This window comes from Sciurus carolinensis, chromosome 4 (assembly GCF_902686445.1).
Source record: "Sciurus carolinensis chromosome 4, mSciCar1.2, whole genome shotgun sequence".
NCBI lineage: Eukaryota > Metazoa > Chordata > Mammalia > Rodentia > Sciuridae > Sciurus > Sciurus carolinensis.
The window spans coordinates 170,858,903-170,881,513 of NC_062216.1; the positions used below are offsets into that span (position 1 = coordinate 170,858,903).

Genomic DNA, 22,611 nt, shown 5'->3' on the forward strand with positions numbered 1-22,611 from the left:
AGTAAGTCCATGGGGACTGGACTCCAGGCGAACAAGGGAGCGAATCTTCCACGTGACTAGGAATGTCGAGTGTGCAGGGCTTGAATAAATCCACTTGCTGGAACCAAACTCGATTCCTCTCTTACTCTCTGCTCGCGACGCCCCTTTGGAGGGCTACTGGACATTGGGGCTTTGTAAAGTCCCCACAGAGCGCTGGGTGTCAGACCCAGCCCTTCCCGCGTCTGCCATTTGTGCACCCACCGCCCGGGCTCCTTCTAAACTGCCTCTGCGGGATCCTGGCCCAGGCTGGTGCCACACTGTGCTGCTGCTGAGGAGCGGGAAGGGCCCGGAGCCTCCCTTGCCCCTCCACCCTTGGTAGCCATGGTGGCCCTAAGACACCTCCAGCCGACTGCAGTCCCAGAGCCACTTGGTGATATCCTGCTGCAGCTTTGGTGGCCGGTCTGCCCCAGACTCCTTCCCCACAGCCCCGCACGTGCCAGGGCCGTTGTGTCTGTTTTCTCGCACCCGCCTGAGCCGGCTCCGTCCCTGCTGAGTCTCTAGGCCTCCTCTTCTGGTGGAAAGCCTCCTCAGAGGCTCCCACGACCTGAGCAGAGCAGGCCAGGCCACTCACACCAAGGGGCTGGCGCCTGAGGTCGGCTGGCAGCCAGAGGACGGCAGGAGCGAGGCAGCGCTGCCGGGAGCCCCTGGTACACGTCCAGGACCCAGGAGGGCTGGCCCTCGAGGCTCAGGGGGTGCCTGCTGGCGATTTCCATCCAGTCCAGAGGAAGAGCCCTCGGTCGGCTGGCCACACTGAGACCAGCCCGAGGCCCAGCCACTGGCTCCATGCTCTGACTGGGTGGGGCCGTCTGGGGACACCGCAGGGCCAGCCTGGACCACAGCATGTCCGCTACTGACCGGCTCCTCGAGTCTGATCCTTAAGACAGTTCCCTGCATAACCTCAGCCATGATTCTGTGGGAGTTTCCGGGCTTGACCGAGCTCCAGGGCCATCACTGGGCCAGGGGCGTTTGTGGAGGAGTCTGAAGCTCAGGGTGGCAGCAGCTTGGGGAGGGGCTGGCAAGGCGCCCACGGGGCCAGGCGTCCTTAGGGAGCTCCGTGTGCGCAGTGGCGGGCGCTCCCGCCGTGGCAGGTTCAGACATTTGTCTCCTTTCGCCCGGACCCCACCTTCCTCTCGCGCCTTAGGAGGGCGCGGGGTGCTGGATGCAGGGAGACGGGGGTGAAGGGAGGCTGGGAAGCGTGGAGCGGGATCGGTCCCTGCCCTCGCAGGTCACCACGGGGCGCCGGCTGCAACTACCTGGACACGTTCTGGGGAAATGCTGAGGCCGAGGTACAGGCGTTCTGGCCGGGGCACTCGGGCAAGGCCGAATGTCACTCAGCTCCGCCGGGGAATCCGCAGGACTGTCCACGCAGACGGTCGGAGTCTAAGGAAGCAACACCGGGCGGGCGGGCGGCCGGGCTGCACTCACGTGCCCTTCACTACCCCCACGCTGTGTCTTGGCCATTTTTTATTTTCTTGGTACGGAGGACTGAACCTGGGCCCGTAACCCCTGAGCCACGTCCTCGGCCCTTTTTGTTTTTACACTTTGACACAGGGTCTTGCTAAGTGGCTAAGGCTGGCCTCAAGCTTGCCATCTTCCCGCCTCAGTCTCCCTGGTCACTGGGGTTCCAGGAACGTGCCACCGTGCCCAGCTCCACATTCGTTTTGGGACCTAATTCTACAGTCAGAGGTTCATATTTTTTATTTCCATAAAGAGGACCCCAGAATGCTGTGCTGGGCCCCCGCAGTGCCCTGAGGTGGGGTGCGGTCCTCTTTCCATCTGCCAAAGGCCACAAGAAGGGTGTGTTTTGTCTCGGTGCCCTGGGGCTTGATTTAATCCAGGTTGGCTGGGCTCGGCCCATGAGCTGCAGTGCCAGAGAGGCTGGGAACCAGGCCCGCCTCGCCCTCCAGGCTGCAGGACTCACTGCCAGTCGAGATGCTAACTCAGAGCGCCGCTACCTGTCTGCGGGCGTCTCCTGTGCCTTCGTGTCCTCAATTATGAAAGCATGTTGTAATGGACCCACCATCGGGAGTATATGAAAATGGAATGATTCTGTAAAACCTGGATGGCACTGGGCCTGGTGGCGTACACCTGCAATCACAGCGGCTTGGGAGGCTGAGGCAGGAGGATTGCAAGTTAGAGGTCAGCCTCATCAACTTAGTGAGGCCCTAGGCAACTTAGGGGGACTTTGCCTGAAAATAGAAAATAAAAAGGGCTGGGGATGTGGCTCAGTGGTTAAGGGCCCCTGGGTTCAATCCCTGGTACCAAAAAAATTAAAAATTAAAAACAAAAACCTTCATGGTTAAGTAGGAGAGTCAGGCTCATCACCTGCTAGCAGGTGGCTTTCCTCAGGTCCTGGAGCAGAGGGGAGGTCAGGTGACGGTGTGTCCTGTGTTCAGCCACCTCCTGAGAGGGGCTCTGGCACCTACACTCTGGCCTGGGCCTGCAGCAGGGGCTCCCTGTGGTTGCTGGAGGAGGAACCCAGGTTTGGCCTGCCTTTCGTGACGCTATATTTTCCTCTGGACCCTGCCAACAGGGCTGGGCCAGGAGAGGCCTGGGAAAAGCCTGGACAGCTGGACGAGCCTTGGCGTCTCCAGGAGTCGGTTCCAGTTCGTGAGGCAGGGGAGGAGCACTGGGCAGGGTCTGGCGCTGGCGGCCACACCCTCCACGCTGAGGAGCTCTGTGGAGGCTTCAGAAGCAGGCCGTGGCCTGGAGCCGGGGCAGCCCCAAGACCCGCCGAGGAGCAGGAGGTCGGGAGGCCCGGCCTCTTCTGGATGGGTCAAGACAGAGCCTGGGTGTGGCACCGCGGCCATCCAGGGACTTGGGCTGCCTGTCTACAAGACTTACTCTGGCCCTGCTCCTCAGGATGACTGAAGGCCAGACACGGGGTCTACCCGGCGGCTCCCATACTGACCCTGCCCGGGCACCTGCCAGCTGCTCGGACCAACTCTTGCCACACCGCGCCCTGGGCTCCACCCCCCCCCCCCCCCCCGTGCCTCCCGCGGCCTCCATCCCTGCTGCTCCTGCCTCACCCTGGGGTCACCTGGGCCCCCGCCCCACCCTCCTCAGCAACCCCTCAGCACACAGCCAGGACCTGGCGTGCCGGCCACCTGGGCCCAGCCCTGCCTCAGGCACTGCACACTCCCGCCCCAAGTCAGGGGGAGAAGCAGGGCAGGTGCGGCCGGGAAGGCAGAGGAGGCAGCCTGGGCCTGGCCGTGGCAGAGGGGCAGCTGCTCCCACAGAAGGGGCTGGACGGGCGCGGTCGGGCCTCTGAGCCTGCCCGGCATGGGCCTGAGGGTGTCTCCGGGAGGGCACAGGAGGGCCAGTGCACCGCCAGCAAGAGGGAGGTGGGAGGCGGAGAGGGGACAGGGTGGGCTGCCGAGGGAGGCCACGCTGGGTGCCAGCGCAGGGGCACAGTCAGGTCCTGGTCAGGCTGGACACACACTCTGTGGCCAGCACTCTGCACCACCTGGGCCTGTGGGACCACCGCAGGCCAAGCAGAGGGGGAGGAGAGACGTCCGTCCACCCGTCAGTCTGTCGGCCACGTGCAGAGCTCCTGTCTCGGAGACGCACGGCTGGGAGCGAGGAACAGGGGGACGGAGGGGCAGTGGAGGGAGGGCAGCCCAGGGCCCGCGCAGTGGCCCGCAGGCCCCGTGTGGGGCAGTGGTGGCTCCAGCCCCAGGGGCAGGCTCAGATTGTCACTCCTCGGCCCACCAGAGCCACTGCTTCCCGTGCTGCTGGACGTCCACGGGTGCTGGGCCGGCAGGTCAGGGAAAGGCTGCCCACAAGCTCCAGGGAGCGGGCGGGAGCGGCGGCAGGAACGGGCTTGTGCAGGAGGCAGGGAGGCCGTGGCGCGGGCGACAGTGGCGGCCCCCTGGGTTCAGCCCAGCGTCACTGCCTCCGCCCTCCCAGCTTCAGTGCTGTCTCCTGCCACCCGATGTCACCTTCCGCAGGGTGCTGGAAGGCCAGATGCCTCACTCCAGCACTGAAGGCCCGTGAGGGGCCAGGTGCACCCCTGGCAAATGGCATCCATGGACAAGGGGGACCGACAGCCCGACCCCAGGGTGAGACCAGAGGCACAGGCGGACGGGGATGCAAGGTGGGGCAGGACTGGGGAAGAGCGAGCAGGGAGATTAGGGCTGGGGCCCTGCAGGGACAGGCCAGCATGTCTGAGAAGGCCCAGGGGCCTGACGTGGCTGCAGTGGAGGCGACCCGGCTCTGGTCACCCCAGGCTGGGCCTCGCCCCGAACGCCTCCAGTTTGAGCACGGGGCTGGGCTGGAGGACCCCACACCTTTGCGTACGTAGACAGCCACATCTGCCTGGCACCACCATATGGCACAAGCTGGTGAATCAATTAACTGTGCTAATAAAATGACCCCCTGTGAACTTGTGAAATTAATCAGAAGCAAGAGGATGCATGGCTGTGTCACACTCGGGGAAACCAGCCCACGGGCCTACGGAACGCCCCAGACCACCAGAGAGTGCAACCCCCGGCTTGAGGCCCATAAAGCGGGGCACCCTGACCTGGTCACCTGGTCACTCATCATGAGCCTTGCCCAGGAAAATCACCACAGCGACGAACCTCCAACTCTGTCCTCAGACTTGAGCAGAGTGAGGCTTTTCTGGCCTGTGCTGCCCACACGGGCCCAGCTGCCTCCAAGCTGAGACCGTGAGCTGCGGCCGGCTGGACCTCAGCCCAGAACAAGCTCCCACTGGCTATCCTAGCTGAGTGCCCAGGCTCTCGGCCTCTCAGCCTCAACCCGTGTGGCTGCCCTGCTCACCTTCTGTACCGAGTGTGCATAACCAAGAACGGTGCTGAGCCGCTCGAGGGGTCAGACGTTAGAAGTCAAGATGGGAATAAAGAGCCTGCGGTTGCCGGCTTAGGCCCACGGGTGGCCCACGGCTATCAGGGACCCCACTGCTGCAGTGGGCAGCCTGTGGATTTATGCTGACATGGTGGAAAGAGACGTGTTTGGTCGATTTAGTGACAGCTCAGTCCTGACAGCTGGGAAGCAGGAAAGAGGCAGGAAGTTTCCCAGGACTGGAGGGCTCCGAACAGGGGCCTTGGAGAGTTCTAGAACTAATATGCCCTAAGAGCTGATGGAGAGGAGAGGGGTCCGCAAGAACTGCTGGGGACCAGCATGGTGAACCCAGAGCCACAACCAGACTCTGGGTGACCAAGGGGACTTCCCAGCAGACTGCTACCAGGGTGGAAGGCGCGCGCACCGCGCAGCAGGCTCTTGGTGACACACAGGTTACAGAAGGGCTGGGCAGGGCAGCACACGCGCCGGCAGGTTTGTAGCCCGGCATCAGGCTCCTCGCTTAAAGGCGGGGTGTTTCTTGGCCAGGGTAGTGGGTCCACTGTGTCCGAGGGTGTGAGCAGGGCGGGGTGCTGGCACAGGCTCCTGGGTGGCCTGGGGCTGGAGCTTCGCCCCTCTGGCTTGCCGTACAGCTGAGGGGCCTGTTCCCCAGGAGCTGAGGCCTGGCCTCCTGGAGCTGCGGGCGGCAGTGCTGCTGCCGTCCGTGGGCCGGAGCTCACAGGTGGCACCTACCTCCCCTTTGCACCCACTTACCTGCGTTCCCGGCAGCTCTCGGGTGATTACAAAGTGCTGCATAGTAAACATGAATCCCTTCCCGGGCAGCTCCGCAGAGCAAAGGCCTCCTGCCTCCTTGACCCTCTTGGCAGAGAGGTTCAGAAATACCACCTGGCCTCACCGGCTGGCTCTCAAGAACAAAGGCTCCGCAAACATCCCAGACACAGCCAAGTGCCACTGCCCAGCCTCGCCCCAGGGCCTTGTGAAAAGGGCTCCATCCGCCATTTTCTTTATTAATCAAAAGATCCAAGGGGGCTGGGGAGATAGCTCAGTCGGTAGAGTGCTTGCCTCGTAAGCACAAGGCCCTGGGATCGATCCCCAGCACCCAAAAAAAAAAAAAAAAAAAAAGATCCAAAATGTGGCGCTGGGGTTGTGGCTCCATGATGAGCGCTTGCCTGGCACGCGTGAGGCACTGGGTTCCATCCTCAGTACCACATAAAAATAAAGAAATAAATAAACAAATAAATAAGGGTGTCCATCTATAATTTAAAAAATCTTTAAAAAGATCCAAAATGTGTTTTGCTAAACAGATACTAAATAAACATCATCAATACATGAAGCACCTGCACAAATAAAATGAGACGCCCAGGCCCGAGGATAAAAGGGCCCAGAACAAGCTCCTTCACAGCCGCTGGGGCCTGCCCACCGCAAGGGCCCAGCCGCCCGCCCAGCGCGGCCCACACGCTGGCTGAGACACCTGGAATGCCCACAGGCTGCCACGAGGGGCCCAGTGCCGGGGCCCGGTGCCCGGGTCTCGCCTGCCCCAGGGCTGGGAGGCTCCCTCAGGCAGGAGGGGCCTCACAGGGAACCAGGCCTGAGGACACGTCCTGGACCGGAGGAAGGGCCCATCCACTGTGCAGGCCCTGGCCACCGGCTGACACACGCCCCTCGTCTCCAGCAAGGACATCCACACATGGGGCCCCAAATACACGTTAAAAGCGTAATCACACCTGCGGTCACGTCGTGAGCCGGTTGCCAATGCCACCACCAGCCCTGGCGACCCCGGCTTACCACGAGACTCTCCTCAGAAAACATGCGGCCAACACAATCTGCTGCGGCTGTTTATTTATTTAGGAGTCTACAAATCTGAGCTTTTAAGAAAGATTCACAAAATATTCATTTGAAATCACATTTTTGGTTCATCGAATTTCACACATATTCCATGGCGCTGAATGACAAACCCTGAGCCGTCGGGAGCACGGCAGGTCATTCCTTTACTGATTCACACACGTTCTATGACTTTTGAAAACCAAGATTAAGACAAAAATAATAACAGAACTCTTCCGTGACACGACTGTCCTGCCACGCAGCCACCTGGGAGCCGCCCTCCGCCCTGCTCAGCCTTAGCGCCCACACTGGTCAGTCGGAACCCCTGGCAGCGCTGGGCTGTCAGTTCAGAAGTTCAAAGAGCAACACGGGCCACGCCCTGTCAAAGGGCAGATGTAGTTCCCGGGCCGGCGTGTGGAAGCCCAGGCTTGTTGAAAGCACTCCTGGACAGTATTTTAACTTACAGAGCATAGCAAGCGATTTACAGAGGGACATTATTTGGAAATCACCTCGGCATGCGGACACACAAACGAAGCCATCTGCTGAGTCAGACGCCAGTCATTTTTGGTCTGTTTTACTCTCTGCTCCCTCCTTACGAGATGTGTGCTGAGACTGTTTCTCCAGGCCAATTGGGTCGTGACAGCACAGGGCCGGAGCCGCCCTGCTCCCCAGGCAGGCTGGCCAGGGAGGAGGGCGGGGCTGCAGCCACTGCTGGAGCTGAAGATTCCTGGGAAATCAGGCCAGGAGGCTGGGCTGCGCCAAGAGAAGGGCGTGCGCAGGACAGTGGAGAGTGGAAGGGCCACGAAGGCTCCTCTACTACGTCAAAAATAGGAATTTTTCAAAAAGAAATATTAAAAATCAGAAGTGTACATATGCCATGTGAAAAAGTAGCAAAACAATCCTGAAAACGGGGGTGCCTGGTCTCCGTCGCGGCCCGTGACGCGGTCGCTGGCCCATGAGAAGAGGATTCCTCCAGGAGATGCGCAGCCTGCGGTCAGGATCAGGAGCCGTAGCGATCCTAGGGAGAACCAAGCCAGAGTTTGCGCAGGGCTTCTCAGTGCGCACGGCGCAGGTTCCTGTTTACGCAGCTCACGCTGCTGCGGACCCCGGGCACCGGGGAAGGGAGGGGGGCGGTGCCTGGCATCGGCACCCATGCTGCCCCCCAAGGACAAGGCAACCAAACAGGGGATGCTGTGGCATCCCGAGGCCCAGGACCTTGCAAAGGCTTTGGGAACCAGTGGGTGGACATCCTGATCATGGAGGGCCAGTGAGGATGTGAGGCAGGAGTGAGGCACCCGGTGTGCAGAGGGTGCTGGGAAGGCGAAGGCCACATGCTGAGCCCTCTGGGAGGACAGAGGAACACCTGCCAGTCCAAAACCCTAAAATTTGTCAGTTGCTGATGGAACGGAAGCAACTGAACCTCTGGGCCACCAGAGGCCACCTCAATTCAGTAACTTGCCAGGGCCATGCTTTTTGTTTGTTTTGTGACACTGGGGACTGAACCTGGGGTGCTCCACCACTGACCTGCATCCTCATCCCTTTTTATTTTTTATTTTGAGACAGGGTCTCACTAAGTTGCTGAGACTGGCCTTGAACTTGCAGTCCTCCTGCCTCAGTCTCCCAAATTGCTGGATTACAGGCATGCGCCACCATATCCAGCCAGAGTTATGTTTTATGTTAACAGAATGAAATCATGCAAGTAAGAAGGTTCCAGAAATAAGTCTTTCACATAATCTGAGATGGCTTTATTTCGGATTCCATCTCTGCTTTATTTAAAATATTGGAATACAATCTAAATACCCAACATGGGTATAGTAATAACTAAATGTATTTTCACCCAAGAGAATATGGTTTCTGAAGAATTTTTAATTGTATAGAAATACTCCTACAAAACATCATAGATAAAAATCCTTAGGATACAAAATCATATAGACAATATAATCCTCACCCCCCCTTTTTGGTACCAGGGATTGAACTCAGGGGCACTTGACCACTGAGCCACACCCCCAGCCCTACTTTGTATTTATTTAGAGATAAGGTCTCACTGAGTTGCTTAGGGCCTTCCTTTTGCTGAGGCTGGCTTTGAACTCTATCCTCCTGCCTCAGCCTCCCAAGCCGCTGGGATTACAGGTGTGCACCACCAATCCTGGCTATAATCCCCTTTTAATTTAAAGAAGATTTGCATAGGAATCTGGAACTAAAATAAAATATACCAAAATATTAACAGATGTTTTCCCTGAGCAGGGGGGATCATCAATAATTTTAATAACTTTCTTCTTAATGATTCTCTGTTCCAATCGAGGAAAAAATTCAATAGCTATCACTCACATCCTGGAGCAATTCTCCTGGAGTCATGAATTAGGAAATCCTAAGCAAATATGAAATTGTAATTCCTGGTTTCCATGAGGTCCTGGGTCAATTTGTAGCAGACACAGAAATCAACATTACACAATCCAATTGTCCTCTGACTGCAGATGGGCAGACCTCATTTTCAAAGCTAGGAACTCAGCATCTCTGGAGGGCAGCCGATTTCACTGACCTGGATGGAAGTCATCACCCCGTTGGCAAACACAGAGAGCTTTCCGGCCACGGACCTCACGCCCTGCTTGAACTGCGCCATGTCCGGGGCACTGGGCAGCACACTGGAGAGGTTGTAGTTTCCTGCACACACAGCGCAGATGCTGGTTGGTCCCTCCACCATGGCCAGGGCCCTAGTGACTTTAGAGAAAAGGGCCGCCCCTCCCACTTCCCCAGGCAGCTGAGTGCAGGGCGGGCGCAACACTGGTTCTGGTCTCAGCCCGGGGCTTCCTCAGCCAGGGCAGCTGGGAGGGAATGTCTCGGCACAGGCTGGCTCCTAAGGCTGGTACAGGAAGGGGACATCACCACAGCCACCAGGCATTGGCCATGGGACCTCAGGGTGCTGGGAAAAGGGCCCACACATCCTCCTGAGGCCAGTGGGCAGGTCCCCAGGCCAGCTGATGGCTTGGCGAGTCTGTTTGCTGCCCGGCTTCCTGCTCACTCATCCTGCCAACGCTTGCTGAGGGCTCCTGCCCGATCTACCAAGTGCCTCGGAAAAGAGAAGGGACAGTTGTGGCCCAGAGAGCTCCTCTGCAGTTGGGAGACAGTCATGGGGTGGTCTTGTCCCTGGTGTGAGGCACTGTGCAGAGGGGGCTACCAAGACCCCTGGGCCGGGTGGGGAGGGAGGGCCTGGTGCCTGGGCTCTGAGAAGCTCAGCGTGTCCGGCCTCCACAGGCTCAAGTGGTGAGTGATAGAAACGAGGCTGGCAGGAGCCAGGGTGGATGCGTGGGCAGGATTCTAAAGAGAGGGCAGGCCTGGCTGCCCAGAGGCCAACACTGCAGGCCAGACCAGGAGGATTTTTAATTGGAATATTATGTACCAATTTCCCTGAAATGGAGACAAGATGAAAAGAACAACGACTCCAACAAGAACAAAGTGCCTCCACAGGCTGCTTCCCCCAGACAGGCTCAGGGGGAACCAGTCAGCAAGGACTCTGCCTCAGGGACTCAGCAGCCATGACGTCTGACAAACGCCTCCTGCCAAGAGCCACACAAGACCTTAGGCAGACTGAGCACTGCTCTAGGGCCTCAGGCAGGAGAGGGCCAGGGCCGAGACACCGAGGGGCAAGAGCTGGGACGGAACCGCATCTCCCCGAGACAGCCGCGCCTGGCAACGGGTTTTCTTGGCACAAGTATTCTGCCAAGGGCGGTGGGCTGTAAGCTACCTTGTTTTCATGTGGCTCTCACAGTCACCTCTGCTCTGTCACCTAAGACCTGAGTTACCCTCTCCCTGGCAGGGCCCAGTCCATGGCAGTCCATGTCCCCATTGGCCCTGCTCCCTGGGAGTGACCACAGGCAGCGACATGCATTTCCCATACAGTCCTTCGACCCCTGGGACAGGGACAGCTCCTGAAGCGCTTGGTGCTCCTGGGGAGCCACTCCACAGGTAGGAGTTTCGACCTGAGCTGCCTTCCCCTTCTGCCCAGGGTAACTGTGACAGTACGCTAGGAGGTCCCCAGTGATGCCACTACTCCACTTAGGCAGGGAAGTGCCCAAAGACAGGGAACAGAACCACTGCTTAAAACCAGCTTTTGCTCAACTGAAATGGTCTCGAAATAAAAAGTAAACCACCGGACGTGCTGCCGTCTAGGGCCGTCCACGCAGGCATCTCGGGAGCCTGTGGAGGGTGCAGGAGGGCAACCAGCAGCAGAGTCACCTGGGCTCGGAAGGGGGCACGCTCTGCCACACAGCAGAGGAGCCGCCTGGGCCAAGGCCTTGGGGGGATGGCGCCCCAGGGTGCACCCTACAATGACCTCGAATTGTTGCGGACGTTTGTCTGTCCTCAGAGTCAAAGAAATCAATGGACCTTTGTTCTGTTACCGGGACAGGATGCAAACATGGGCTGCCATAGGCCACTGCCATTTGATCTCCAAGAGTTTTTGTGTGTGTGTGTGTGTGTGTTTAAGCAAACAACAGTTTCAGGAGTAAACCTCCCAGCTGCTTCAATCGGGAAAGCATCCACGGCCGGGGTAGTTTCCACAGTCCAGGTCTCTGGAATGACGGGCGAGGTGCCCCGGTCCTGACCTGAGTGGGCCCCTGGGGTGGGTCTGCTGGGAGCCCTGGAAGGTGGCTGAGCACCCCCGTCCAAGGCTGGCCCAGGCTGGTCGAAAGAGGAAGCTGCCCGACAAAAGGTCAGGATCCTTAGAGATCAGAGCACACGGCCCAGGCCACCCCTGCCCCAGCAGACCTGGGGCCAGGAAGCGCCGATCAGATGGAGACTGAGTAAGACCAATAAGCCCCCTCGCTTGAGGTCAGAGGTGAGGCACAGGGGGCCACAACCTAGCAGGAGTTGAGGGCAGGGCTGTCCACTCTGGCTTAGTGCCCACCTGCCCTCTGCTCACCCTGCCAACCTCACACCTGGCTAGAATGCTCTTTCCTGCCACAGCACAGTGACCTGGGGGTGCCCACTGTACCCCAAGGCCACAGGGGGTCTCTAACATGCTCTAAACCGCAACACAGAAGACCCCGGGCACTGGTAGTCTGTGCTGTGGCCTTCTCTGTTGAGACGGTTTCTCTTCGGCTAGAAGCCACTTGGTCACCCAGCACTCAGTCACTCCTTGCAGAGACTCATGACCTTTCTTTCCAGCACACCCAGCTCCCCAGAGGGTGCCAGGCCTGGAATGCTGGCTGCGCTCTTGCTGAGGATGGGTTCCTGAAGTGACCTCAGAGGACACTCCTCCATGTCGGCCACAGGGCCTCTCCTCACACCTGCGGTCTGGGGGCCTGTGGCCCTCCCATGGCTTGGGCTGCAGAGGCAGAGGCAGGGAAGGCCTGGCGCTGGGCAGTCCCCGAAGGGCCGCACTGAGGCTCACACCTGCACTCACAGGCGGGCCCCTCCTAGCCCAGCTCCGGCCCTGGATGACAGGACAGCTCGACTCTGGGGTCCCTCCCGGAGGCAGGATGGCAGAGACGGTTTCCTGGCTGTGTTCCCTGGGGGAGGCCCTGTTCCCATGTGCTGCCACCTGCCTCTGGGGCTGAGGGGCTGCGAGGCATCTGCTGAGAGCCAGAGCCGCCTGGGTGGCAGCATCCACCTAAGCGTCACCGTGACCTTGCGAGGCAGGCATTGTGCAGCGCCAATGGGTGCTGACACCACGTGGCATCTGCACACCACACGCCCAGAAACCGCCCATCTACCCAGCGCTCTGGGAGATGACCTGCCAGGTGCTGTTGGTGCTGCTGCCTAAATTTCACCATGCGGACTCCCCAGGAGGGACACGGGAAGGGTAGCCTCCCCACCCAGCTTCACAGGACCCAGGGTCAGAGGACACTGGCTGAGGTACTTTGGGACGACCCCCAAGGAGACTCGGCGCTCACACCGTAGACACAGCCTCTCACCTGCCGTCTGCTTCCTCTGCTCATCAAACAGGTCGGCAGAGCTGATGGAGGAACTGGCCGACAGCCGCTCCAGCCGAGCCCTGCTCTCGTACTAGAGACAAGGAAAGGGATGTCAGCTCCTGTCTCCGTCTCCGAGGAGCTGCTCTCCATGTCTGTCCCTCTCGTTACTGCAGGGTCCTGGGGACAGCGTGGAGCTCGGGCTCTGCATGGAGGCAGGACACAGGCAGCCAGATGCCAGGCATCACAGCCAACGGGAGCAGCGCGAGGGAGAGGGAGGCTGTGCTGCCCTCAGCCAACGGCAGGCACGTGCCACCCAGAGCCGAGCCTGAGTTCTAAAGTGCCTCCTGCAGCGCTGCGACTGACCCAGGGCTTCAGGCATGCCAGGCAGGTGCCCACCACTGAGCTCACCAGCCCTGCCAAGGACTTGAAAACCAGGCAGGCTGTACGCTGGGGACATTCAAGGGAGGCCATTCTAGTCTGAAAATTATGGCATCGCTGAAAAATGGAATCTGCACTCCAAGGAGATAATTCCCAGTGGGGTCTAGAAGCCTGGAGTAACCGGGCTCTCCAAGAGTGCGGCACAGACAGACCAGCACTTCACAACTGCAGAGCAGCTGGGACCTTCCTCCTCCACCAAGGCTGGCAGCTCGGCACGCCTCCGCCGCATGAGCCCGATGACATTTCTGAGAAAAAAGGCAACAACCTGGACACAACACACCTGCCCATAACCCCTGTTCTCCACTTCGGGATGGCCCAGGTTGTCAAGCAGTCACAGCTGTATTGAAAATCACCTGGGCTTACTCAAAACACTGAGGGCAAGGGAAGGAGCCCAGCTCCCCCCGCCCAGCACTTGTCTTCTGCGGTGGCGGGTGGTGACCGGTCCCAAAGGCCTCGCTCCAGGCCGGCTGCAGCACTCAGCCAGGGGCCTCTGGCAGCATCCCTCCGTCCCCCTCGGTGTCCCCTCTGCCCACAGCCCCCACACCCAGGCCTTCCTCCTGCTTTATGGGGTCCCTATGAAGGAGCTCTCTGGACCTTACATCAGCCTGGGCTTGTCTTCCAAAGTACATGTCTGACGAAATGGCCTTGACGTTACCAAACTTCTTCTGGGCCTCATCTGTGTTCTCAATGGGCTCAAAGTCAGGCTTGCGACGAGTAGTAGGTCTACAATTAAAATAGCCAAAGGAGTTAAACTAACTTGTGCTGAGGCAAAAATCTCTCTCATTTGTAGTATATACATAAAACATTTTATAGTTTAAAAATCTAACAGCAGTGATTTTGTACAAGGACTCAAGTTTACTTTAAAAAGCCTCAAAATTCTAATAAAAAATCCAAACATATAACATTTGAAGGAATTCCTGCTTAAAGCAGGTCTGTTATTTCACGTTTCCGTTCTGATGTGTAACTGCGCATGTCACATACAACACTGGGTACACTGTGTGGTGCAGTAGGGTGCCCAACCCCAGGTGCCAGGGCCACCTCAGCTCACACATGTGGGGCCCTAGTGCTCTCAGAAGTTACCCGGAGGGGACAATAAACTATACAGTCCTTCGTGACCTCTAACAGCTGGAGAGTCCTGCAGCAGGTGAATGGATAAGCAACCCTGGTAATAAAGAGGGAGACGGCCCGAAGGTCACAGTCAAACACACAGCAGAGTCACAGAGGCTGGACAGGAAGGGCTGCCACTGCGCCCATGCACACAGCATCCTGCGGAAGTCAGAGAACAAACCAGGTGCCAAGGCTGGCAAGCAAAGGGCAGAGGGGGCTCGGGGAGTGGTGGTCATTACACGACTATGTGCGTTTGTCAAAACCTGCCAAACTGTGACCTAAAAAGATGAGAGGTGTGGTGGCTCAGGCCTATCATCCCAGCTACTCAGGAGGCGGAGGCGGGAGGTCGAGACTTGGTCATGTCAAAAACAACTCTGTATAAACGGCGCCTTAAAACTGGGGAAAAGTGATGCACTTTGGTCCAGGCCCCCCAGGTCCATGGACTGGGAATCAGGGAAGAGGCCTCCGCACGTCTGTAGAGGATCCACAGGTGAGTCTGACCTGTGCCTCCAATGCAGAATCGCTCATTTCACATGAAAAGGAGACCCTAACACAGTGTCAGGACAGTGCTAAGGAAGGTTCCGTCCCGCCTGCCACCTGGTGATTCTGTGCTGCATGGGTTCCCATGGCAACCCCAGGCTGCTGCTCATACCTGTCTGAGGAGGCCGCGCTTTTCATGGCCATCTCGGTGTCTCTGCTGCTCTCTTTCTTCCAGTAGGAATCTGCAGCGTCATCCCAGCTAGACAAGGAACTGCCTCTTAACTCCATGGGGTCATCAAAGAACCTGTATGAAGAAGCGGGGGACAGTGACAAGGGAGGTCGGTGGGGACACCCATTCCTGTTGCAGCCTCTCACTTCCCTGCATCCACGTGGCTGTGGCTGAGGAACAGCAGCAGACACGTGGAGTCACTGCTAAGGCTTTTCAAGTGCTGTGCTCAACGCCCCTGTCCCCTCTTCCCCTGCTACTGCAGGGAAGAGGCTGTGTTTTCCACGTGTAGTAGCCTCAGGCAGTGGACCCTCCATCAGCCTGGACATTCGATGCACCACCCGGAAGACAGTTCTAGATAATCACCTGCATCGCAGCTGACTTCACATGAACGGAAATAATCTGATGTGGCACCCTTGAGATTTGGGCCTGTGCGCCACAGCCTGACCCGCCTATACTGGCAGCACCTGCCCTCTCTGAGTTATCCTCCACTGGTCTCTACTTCAGCTTCTCTGAGTCTAGCTAAAGTAATGCTGTTTGGCCAAGGGAAGTGACCCCACCCAAGGAGTTTCTGGTTGCCAGTTTCTTCCAGGTTAAGCAGGGTGGATGTGGAGGATGTGGACAATGCTCATTAACCTCCTTCTGGAGCTGGACAGAAAGCTGTGGTCCATGGATCACCAGGCCACTCTGCAGATGCTCCTGCAGTGTTGGGATTGGAGTAAACTTGAACCAACTGAAAAGCCTCTGGGGGAGAAGCAGGCCCCCTGGGCTGGTGACACCACATCAGCTGAATGCCCCTAAGCAGGGCTTGGCTCAGGGAGCAGCACACAATGGCAGCTGAGGGTCCTGTGTGGTCGGAGCAGCATGTTCTCCTGGAACAGGACTGCAAGTGGCAGGCGAGGTGGACATGGCAGCCTTGATAAGCAGTGGCTGCACATGTAGAGTCCACAACAGCTCAAGGTGGAAAGACAGCCAGACAGGTGTGGCCCCTCCTGAGGGCACACTTCAGGGGATTCTGAGGAGAGAGGCAGAGCCCAGCACCTAGAGGTTAGGAAGGAAGGTGACAAGAGTATCAGAGCCCTAACACCATCATCCTGGCTGTCCCCAGAAAGAAACCACCAGAAGTACAGGAAGAAAGGCAAGCGCCAAGCTCCATCTGGAAAGGGGCTGCACAAAGGTTGGAAGCGCCAGCGCAGGGCGCGAGATGGGTGTAAGCGAGGGAACCCGCAGGCCCAACCTGCTGGACGCAGGAAATGAGATCTGGGCGGGAGGCGAGGGCAGAACAAGACTCCTTCCCGGCAGAAAAAAAGGTAAAGGGGAGGCGGGCAAGTCTGCTGTTTGAAGCAGGTGGTGTGACTCTGTAAGGAGAGGAGGCTCCTGCCTGCCCTGGCAAGAAAGGCATAAGGAAACGTCTCGTGGGCTGGGCTGGGCTGCAGCTCAGAGGTGGAGCGCTTGCCTAGCGTGTGTGGGGCCCTGGGTCGGGCCTCAGCACTGCCTAACGATGCATAAATAAAAGTGTTGTGTCCATCTACAACTAAAAAACAAAACAAACAAACAAAAAAGCCTTGTTACACTAGGCTCCTCTCCCCAAGGAAGACTGCAGCGTTCTAGTCTCTGGGTTTTGGCTAGAAACTGCCTTGCGCTCCCGGGCTGGTAAGCAGATCAGTACTGAGGCCCACAGCTGGGAGGGACGGAGACAACTGATCTTCAGACAACAGAGACCAGGACAGTGAAGGGCCCGGAAGTCACACTCTCAGAGGAAGGGTCCAGAGAAGTGGGATGTATCCTGGCCTGGAAAGCGACCCTCACGTGTTTGACAGACTTCTTTTTAGGGAATAGTAAGACCAGCTTCATGAGAAGATGACGAAGCGCTCGTCAAGCACTGGGAGGTCAGCCCTCTGCTGGGAGGCCTTCCTGCCCTTGTGGGCTCAGGAACTGGTCAGGGAGGAGCTGCTCGAAGCTCAGACGCCAGGGAGCTGTGAGAGCAGCACCTCCTCCTGAAGTCCCCGAGGGAGGGGACATCCAAGGGGGGGTAGGTGGCCCTGGAGGGCGCGAGAGGGCCTGGGCCCAGGGTCTGGAACCTCCAGGTCCTTCCCAGCGCTGAGACGGTAGCACTCAGAATCGCAGAGTGAGCACTACTCTAAGGAAGGACGGGGCTTGATTCAGAGGCCATGTGCTCGTCCTGGAGTGGAGGGCGCTGGGTTGCCAGGTCAGGGGCCAAGAGAAAGCTGCTGTGGGGGTCTCCTGACCCACATGACCCAGGCAATAGCAGTCCAAGCCAGGGGGCTTCTCTTCCTACCACTCGCCACGAGCAGCGCTCTGTGCTCTGGCAACTCTCAGGAGACAGAAAGACGCCGGCCAGGCCTGCTCTGCCCTGGGAGGATGGGGAGGACAGAACTGAGTGGCCGTGGCCTCTCCTGAGCACTCGGCAGCCCCAGCACCAGCTGTATGAGGTCCTCATGCTTCTCAAGCCTGGCCCTCCCGCTCTGTCTTGAGTTCGGCCCTACATGATGTCCTCACCCCACCCTGCTGAGAGCCCCAGGGGGCACAGAGGCCACGAGGAGCCCTCTGGCTGCATGACGTGCTCCCTGCTCATTTTGAACTCAGCATGTGATTGCATTGCTTATGTGCTGGAAAAGACGGGACTCAATAAAGATCAAAACCCAAGGATGTGCTTGATCTTATTTTTAACAGAAATGACACTCCTTCATAATTCATAACATGCAAGTTCTAATGGCTAATGAATAATTTGGAAGCAATAAGAGCTCTTCATGGCATTAAAATGCTGGCTCTCAGAGACCATGTTTGCCAAAGAACCCAGCAGTGTCCCCGCTCTACTAACAGTGGTCACCAACCCAGGAGGACTAGAAAGGCATGCATGTCCCTGGATAACCTGAGGCCGCACTAAACAATGCACCAAGGTCTCTCTGGTGGGAGTCTGGCAGCCTGGTCTACACCAAAACATGCTGGCTCCCAGGTTCAAGTGGTAAAAAACCGCTGCAGGGCCACTAGGGCCTGTGGGGTTGGCTCCTCTGCCGGGAGCTTGGAAGGCCCCGCACGGCTACCAAGGCTTGTAGGCGCTCGCCCACCATCTGGGGTTCCCCATCAGCAGGGACCCCACTTGGGACCCTTCATCCCAGCCTGCTACAAGGTGACAGCAGGATCTAACTTGAACTTTGCTTTCTTTACCTTCCTATGCCACCATCTGTGGGCATCACTAAGAACAGTGAAATGACCAGAAGGCACGGAAGTCTCAGGGTAAACGCCAGGCATCTCCTCAACCCCTTCCCTGAGGTGGTCTGACACTCACAGGGCCCCAATCAAGCTACAAATTTAATTTCACCCTGTATAAAAGTATTTAAATGCTTTTAAAGGGCATGATTTGAATATAATCCCCAAGTAAACTGAAACCTGGTACTGTACACAGGTTATAAAAGATAGGTAAGTAAAAAACCACCTAAGTCCCTGTAACTACTGAAACGAAATGCTCACGGGCTGTTTGTTTGTTTGTTTTTTTTTTTTTAAACTGGGATTTGAAATAGTGTTAAAGACAGCAGCTTTTCACAATTCCTTATCTGAGAGCTTTGATAGGGAAATCAATAACTCTGCCATGAGTCTAGCTAGCTGTATTTCCATCTGTCCTCTAGGTGAAACGCACGCCTGTTTCACAATGACATCCCTGAAGCTGCGTCACTGCCAGACATCTCCAAGCCCGTCACTGTGCAGCTTTCCCAGCTCCAAGCCCGAGGTGGCCTTCAGCCTGGTTAGTAAGCTGCCAGCACTTGTGATTAGTAGGGGCTGTGCCACGTGTCGGCAGTGCCCCACCGCAGCCGCAGCGCACTGCTGTGAGAGCCACGTTTGCAGAGCTCACTTGGCCTTCAGACCCTGGGTGGTGGTGACTGCTCGGGTCCCTGACTTACAACAGGGGGTTCAGCCCCCACACTCCCCCCGGCCACTTCACACCAGTTATGTACCTCGCTCTACCACAAAGTGCAATCATGTTCTTGTTAAGGAGCACACACACTCCTGAGCAGCAGAGCTTATTTACCAGTGTACCCGGTGATGCAGCCTCCTGGAGGCGTTCTGAAGCCAGAGGCTCTGCTGCTGCCCAGGGCAGCTACCCATCCCCCTAGCCACCCGCCCACCTGCAGGGCACCACACCCAGCAGCTTCTTCTGTGCCTGCGAGACTTTGCATAACTCCAGTTTCACATTTTGGACAAACACGTCTCTCCCTACCTCTAATTTTAACTCTTGGTTGCCAATTTTATTACTGAACATTTTAATATTAGCACACACTATCTACTCACAAAGGCTTCCCCAATTCCAAAGCATGGCCTTGGCACCAGCCGGAGCTTTAGAAAAGGATGCAGCACATGGCTCTGCACTTGCTGCCGTCAGTGAGTACCTGTGTGCTCGCACCATTTTCAAAGTGGTCATGATTCTTACTAGATTTACCTTGATTCTTACTAGATTTACCTTGAGCTGGAAGTAAAATAAGAATCATCGCTGTCCTCGTGATACTTTTTTCTCGGTTTTGCCAGCGTGGGAGACTCCTGCTCTATGGTCTGCATATCTGAAGTCACCGAATGCGAAATCCCACTTGAGAGAGAACAGAACAGGGAAAAGTTACATCAGTTAGTTCATGGAGATCCTCATCTCAATAAGGAAAAATAGCATGCTTGAAACTATATTCCAATCAGGAACAAATTGATCAGGAGGGTTAAAACACAAGGGAAAACCCATTTTTTCGTTAAATTTTAAAATAAATAAAACCTTTGTGAGATTGTTGGGTCTAGGAGCTCACTCCTATAATCTCCATGACTCAGGAGGTTGAGGTAGGAGGATTGCAAGTTTGAGGCCAGTCTCAGCAACTTAGTGAGACTCTGCCTCAAAATAAAAAATAAAAAGGGTTGGGAATGTAGCTCAGTGGTGGAGCACCCCTGGGTTCAATCCTCAGTACAAAAAAAGAAAAGAAATCTTCCTGTAACTACGCAAAACAGTCGTGTCTGTCAGTAACGCTTTGGCATCAACTAGTGTGCGCTTAATGACGAGTCGGACCTATTTCCTTTTTTCTAACAACCATGTTTGTAATTTTTCATACGATACTGAATCCTAGAGTAATGTAACAATGAAAGAAGAGAAGAAATACAAAGAGGACGCCTTCGAGGTAGATATTAACACAGCCCCAAGAATATCCATTCCCATTCCTGATTAGCAAACCGAATTAAAAAATTCTGAAATCCAAGAAAGCAGAATCTCACATACCTCCTGCAATTTCCAAACCCCATGCCCAGTCTCTCTGCTTCGGCTTTTTTCTTCCCACTCAGGTTCATCTTTTCATCTTTCTGCATTTGAATTTCAAGATCCTTATAGGCTAACCGTAAAGATGACACACTGCCAGAGAAAACAAATGCTCCTGAGTCTTGGTCTGATCCTGTGTTCTTACATTAAAACATCCAGCAAAATCAAGCGTACAGAGCTGGGGACATAGCTCAGTTGGTAGAGTGCTTGCCTCACAAGCACAAGGGCCCAGGTTCAATCCCCAGCACTGCAAAAAAATAAATAAAATTAAATAAACAAATAAATAAGTCAAATATACAACTCATGTTTTAGCTTTGCGCTTCATTCCATAATTAGCAGTTATGAAAGCAAGCTGAAATTTTTTCCTACTAGTCTTTTCTGACTAGATGCTCAAGGAAATTTGAATACATTTTACAGATACTTTTTGGTGCTTGCTTTTCAAGTTTAGCTCATCTGACCTATTATTGTGAAAAAACATGAAGTAAGTCTCAATGACTTCTCTAAGGGAAAGTAAAAGGCAAGATTTCCTCCTCAGGTTGATATTTTATTATAGTCCCCCACAAAACATCAGATTCTAATTAGTCTCACTAATAAGTTGTGATTTAAGGTTAAAATATATACAATTTTGTTTTTGTAAATAAATAAAGGAGATCATTAATTACACAAGGATTCTTCCATTTACAAAAGAATCTCCCATGGGATCTCTATTAATCAAGCTTCTGAGCATTTAAAATGGGACATTCACCAGCCCCTAGTCTCTTTGGTACCACCATTCAGAACTGATCTATCAAACACCTGCTAAAAAGAATGCACCCAAGAGGCCAAAAGGAGTAAGAAAGTCCTTACTCCCAGATGGCTACACATCAGTAAGTACCTAAGCTTTCTAAAGAAAACTGAACTGCCTCTGTGGTATCACTGCAGTGTTACAGTGATCAGTGAGACAGTCACAAAGTGCAGCGCCCCAGCGACATTCTCCTTGTAGGATTCCTAAGCTCTCGTCTTATAAGGTCAGGTAAAATGTCAGGAATTCCTCAGGTGGGGGGGGCATGGAACAACTCCAGTAAAATAAATTCTATATAGTAACAGAATCACAACAGAATTCCTAAGAAAGAAGAAAATACGTTTGCTTTGCTGTTCCTGCTGTGAATGAGTCAAGCAGGGTTTTTTCTTTGATATTATTACTACAGAATAGGTCAAGCCTTTTACCCCTTACAAATAAATACTATTCTTTCATACTTTTGGAGGAGAACAAAGACCTGTTTAGAGGACATCGACAGGGACGGGCCTGCCGCCTGTTACAACACACACTTGGGCATTCACTGAAAGGCTGCTCTGGCGGCACTGGCAGGGCTGGGAGGTCAGAGGCTGCCCCGCGATTCTCAGAAGCGCAGAGCTTCCAGGACGCCTCAGGTCCAGCTGTAGGCTCGCCACCAAACAGGCAGAGCTCCGCCTCTTCCTACCCTTCCCGCACAGATGGCCTCTGAGGACCAGGAGAGACTGCCAGAAGGCCAGGACTAGGACACTCCTCAGGCCACTCAGCTTCCCAGTCTGGCGGTGCAAGAAATGATGATGCACCAACAGAATTACTGAACTGAAACCACTTTATTTGCAGACATTAAAAATTACTTAACGAGCAGAATATTCTCGGGGGCTGAGGACGACACACACCCCTTCTCCTGGTTGGCACAGCGCAGGTCTGACAGCAGGGGCAGGCATTTAGGCGCAGAGCTGCGGTGTCCTGAACAGAGCTGAGAAAGCTGCCCACCTAGGTGCCCAGAACAAATTCATAAGATCACCCTGATGGGCACCAGCTGCCCTTAAGGAGCCTAATGGCAGGTGCCAGGGACAGCCAGGAGTGGCTTCTAGTGAGAACACACTTCTCAGCTGCCTTCCCTGCAGTGAGCACATGGTCATCTGCTAGATCCCATCTCTTGTTCTAAGCAGGCATCCACCCTTCACCTCTGGGAAACCTTACAGACGAGCAGATGGAACGCACCCCTTTGGCTGGCCAGAGACCTAGCTTCGTATGTAGAAACGAACGCCTGCCACAGTGTGTGTAGATTTTGCGGGAAGTAGTCCAATACAGGTCAGTGCTGCCCCCTGTGTTCGAGTTAAAAAAACAACTTCAAATGACCTGGGCTGGCCTCACCAACCCCACTCAGCAAAGGGCTGGTAGAAGACAGGACACCGACTGAACACCTTCTGAGTGCCAGGTCTACTGGACGCACGACAGTGAACACTGACTAGATTAATTTTCTTCATTATACAGTCTACAGCCATAAAATACCCATGAAAATAGGAAAAAAACCAGGAAGATAAATATGCACAAAAATTGGGGTTTGAGGCCTGGGGCTGGGGCTCAGTGGTGGAGCGCTTGCCTGGTATGTATGAGGCACTGGGTTTGATTCTCAGCACTGCATATAAATTAAAAAAAAAAAAAAAAAAAAGGTCTGTTGACAACTAAAAAA

At 55.5% G+C, this 22,611-nt stretch overlaps 1 protein-coding gene across 1 annotated transcript in view; it reads right to left on the minus strand.

Annotated features, from left to right (window-relative positions):
* Window positions 1–6,676: 6,676 nt before the first annotated feature.
* Window positions 6,677–22,611, minus strand: part of Arfgap3 (ADP ribosylation factor GTPase activating protein 3) — a 44,337-nt gene continuing 28,402 nt past the window's right edge. The window contains 7 exon segments of the mRNA XM_047550010.1: window positions 6,677–7,696; window positions 9,218–9,339; window positions 12,591–12,681; window positions 13,628–13,751; window positions 14,788–14,919; window positions 19,319–19,441; window positions 20,108–20,236. Of these exon segments, the coding sequence (XP_047405966.1) occupies window positions 7,679–7,696; window positions 9,218–9,339; window positions 12,591–12,681; window positions 13,628–13,751; window positions 14,788–14,919; window positions 19,319–19,441; window positions 20,108–20,236 (739 nt within the window). The 3' untranslated portion in view covers window positions 6,677–7,678.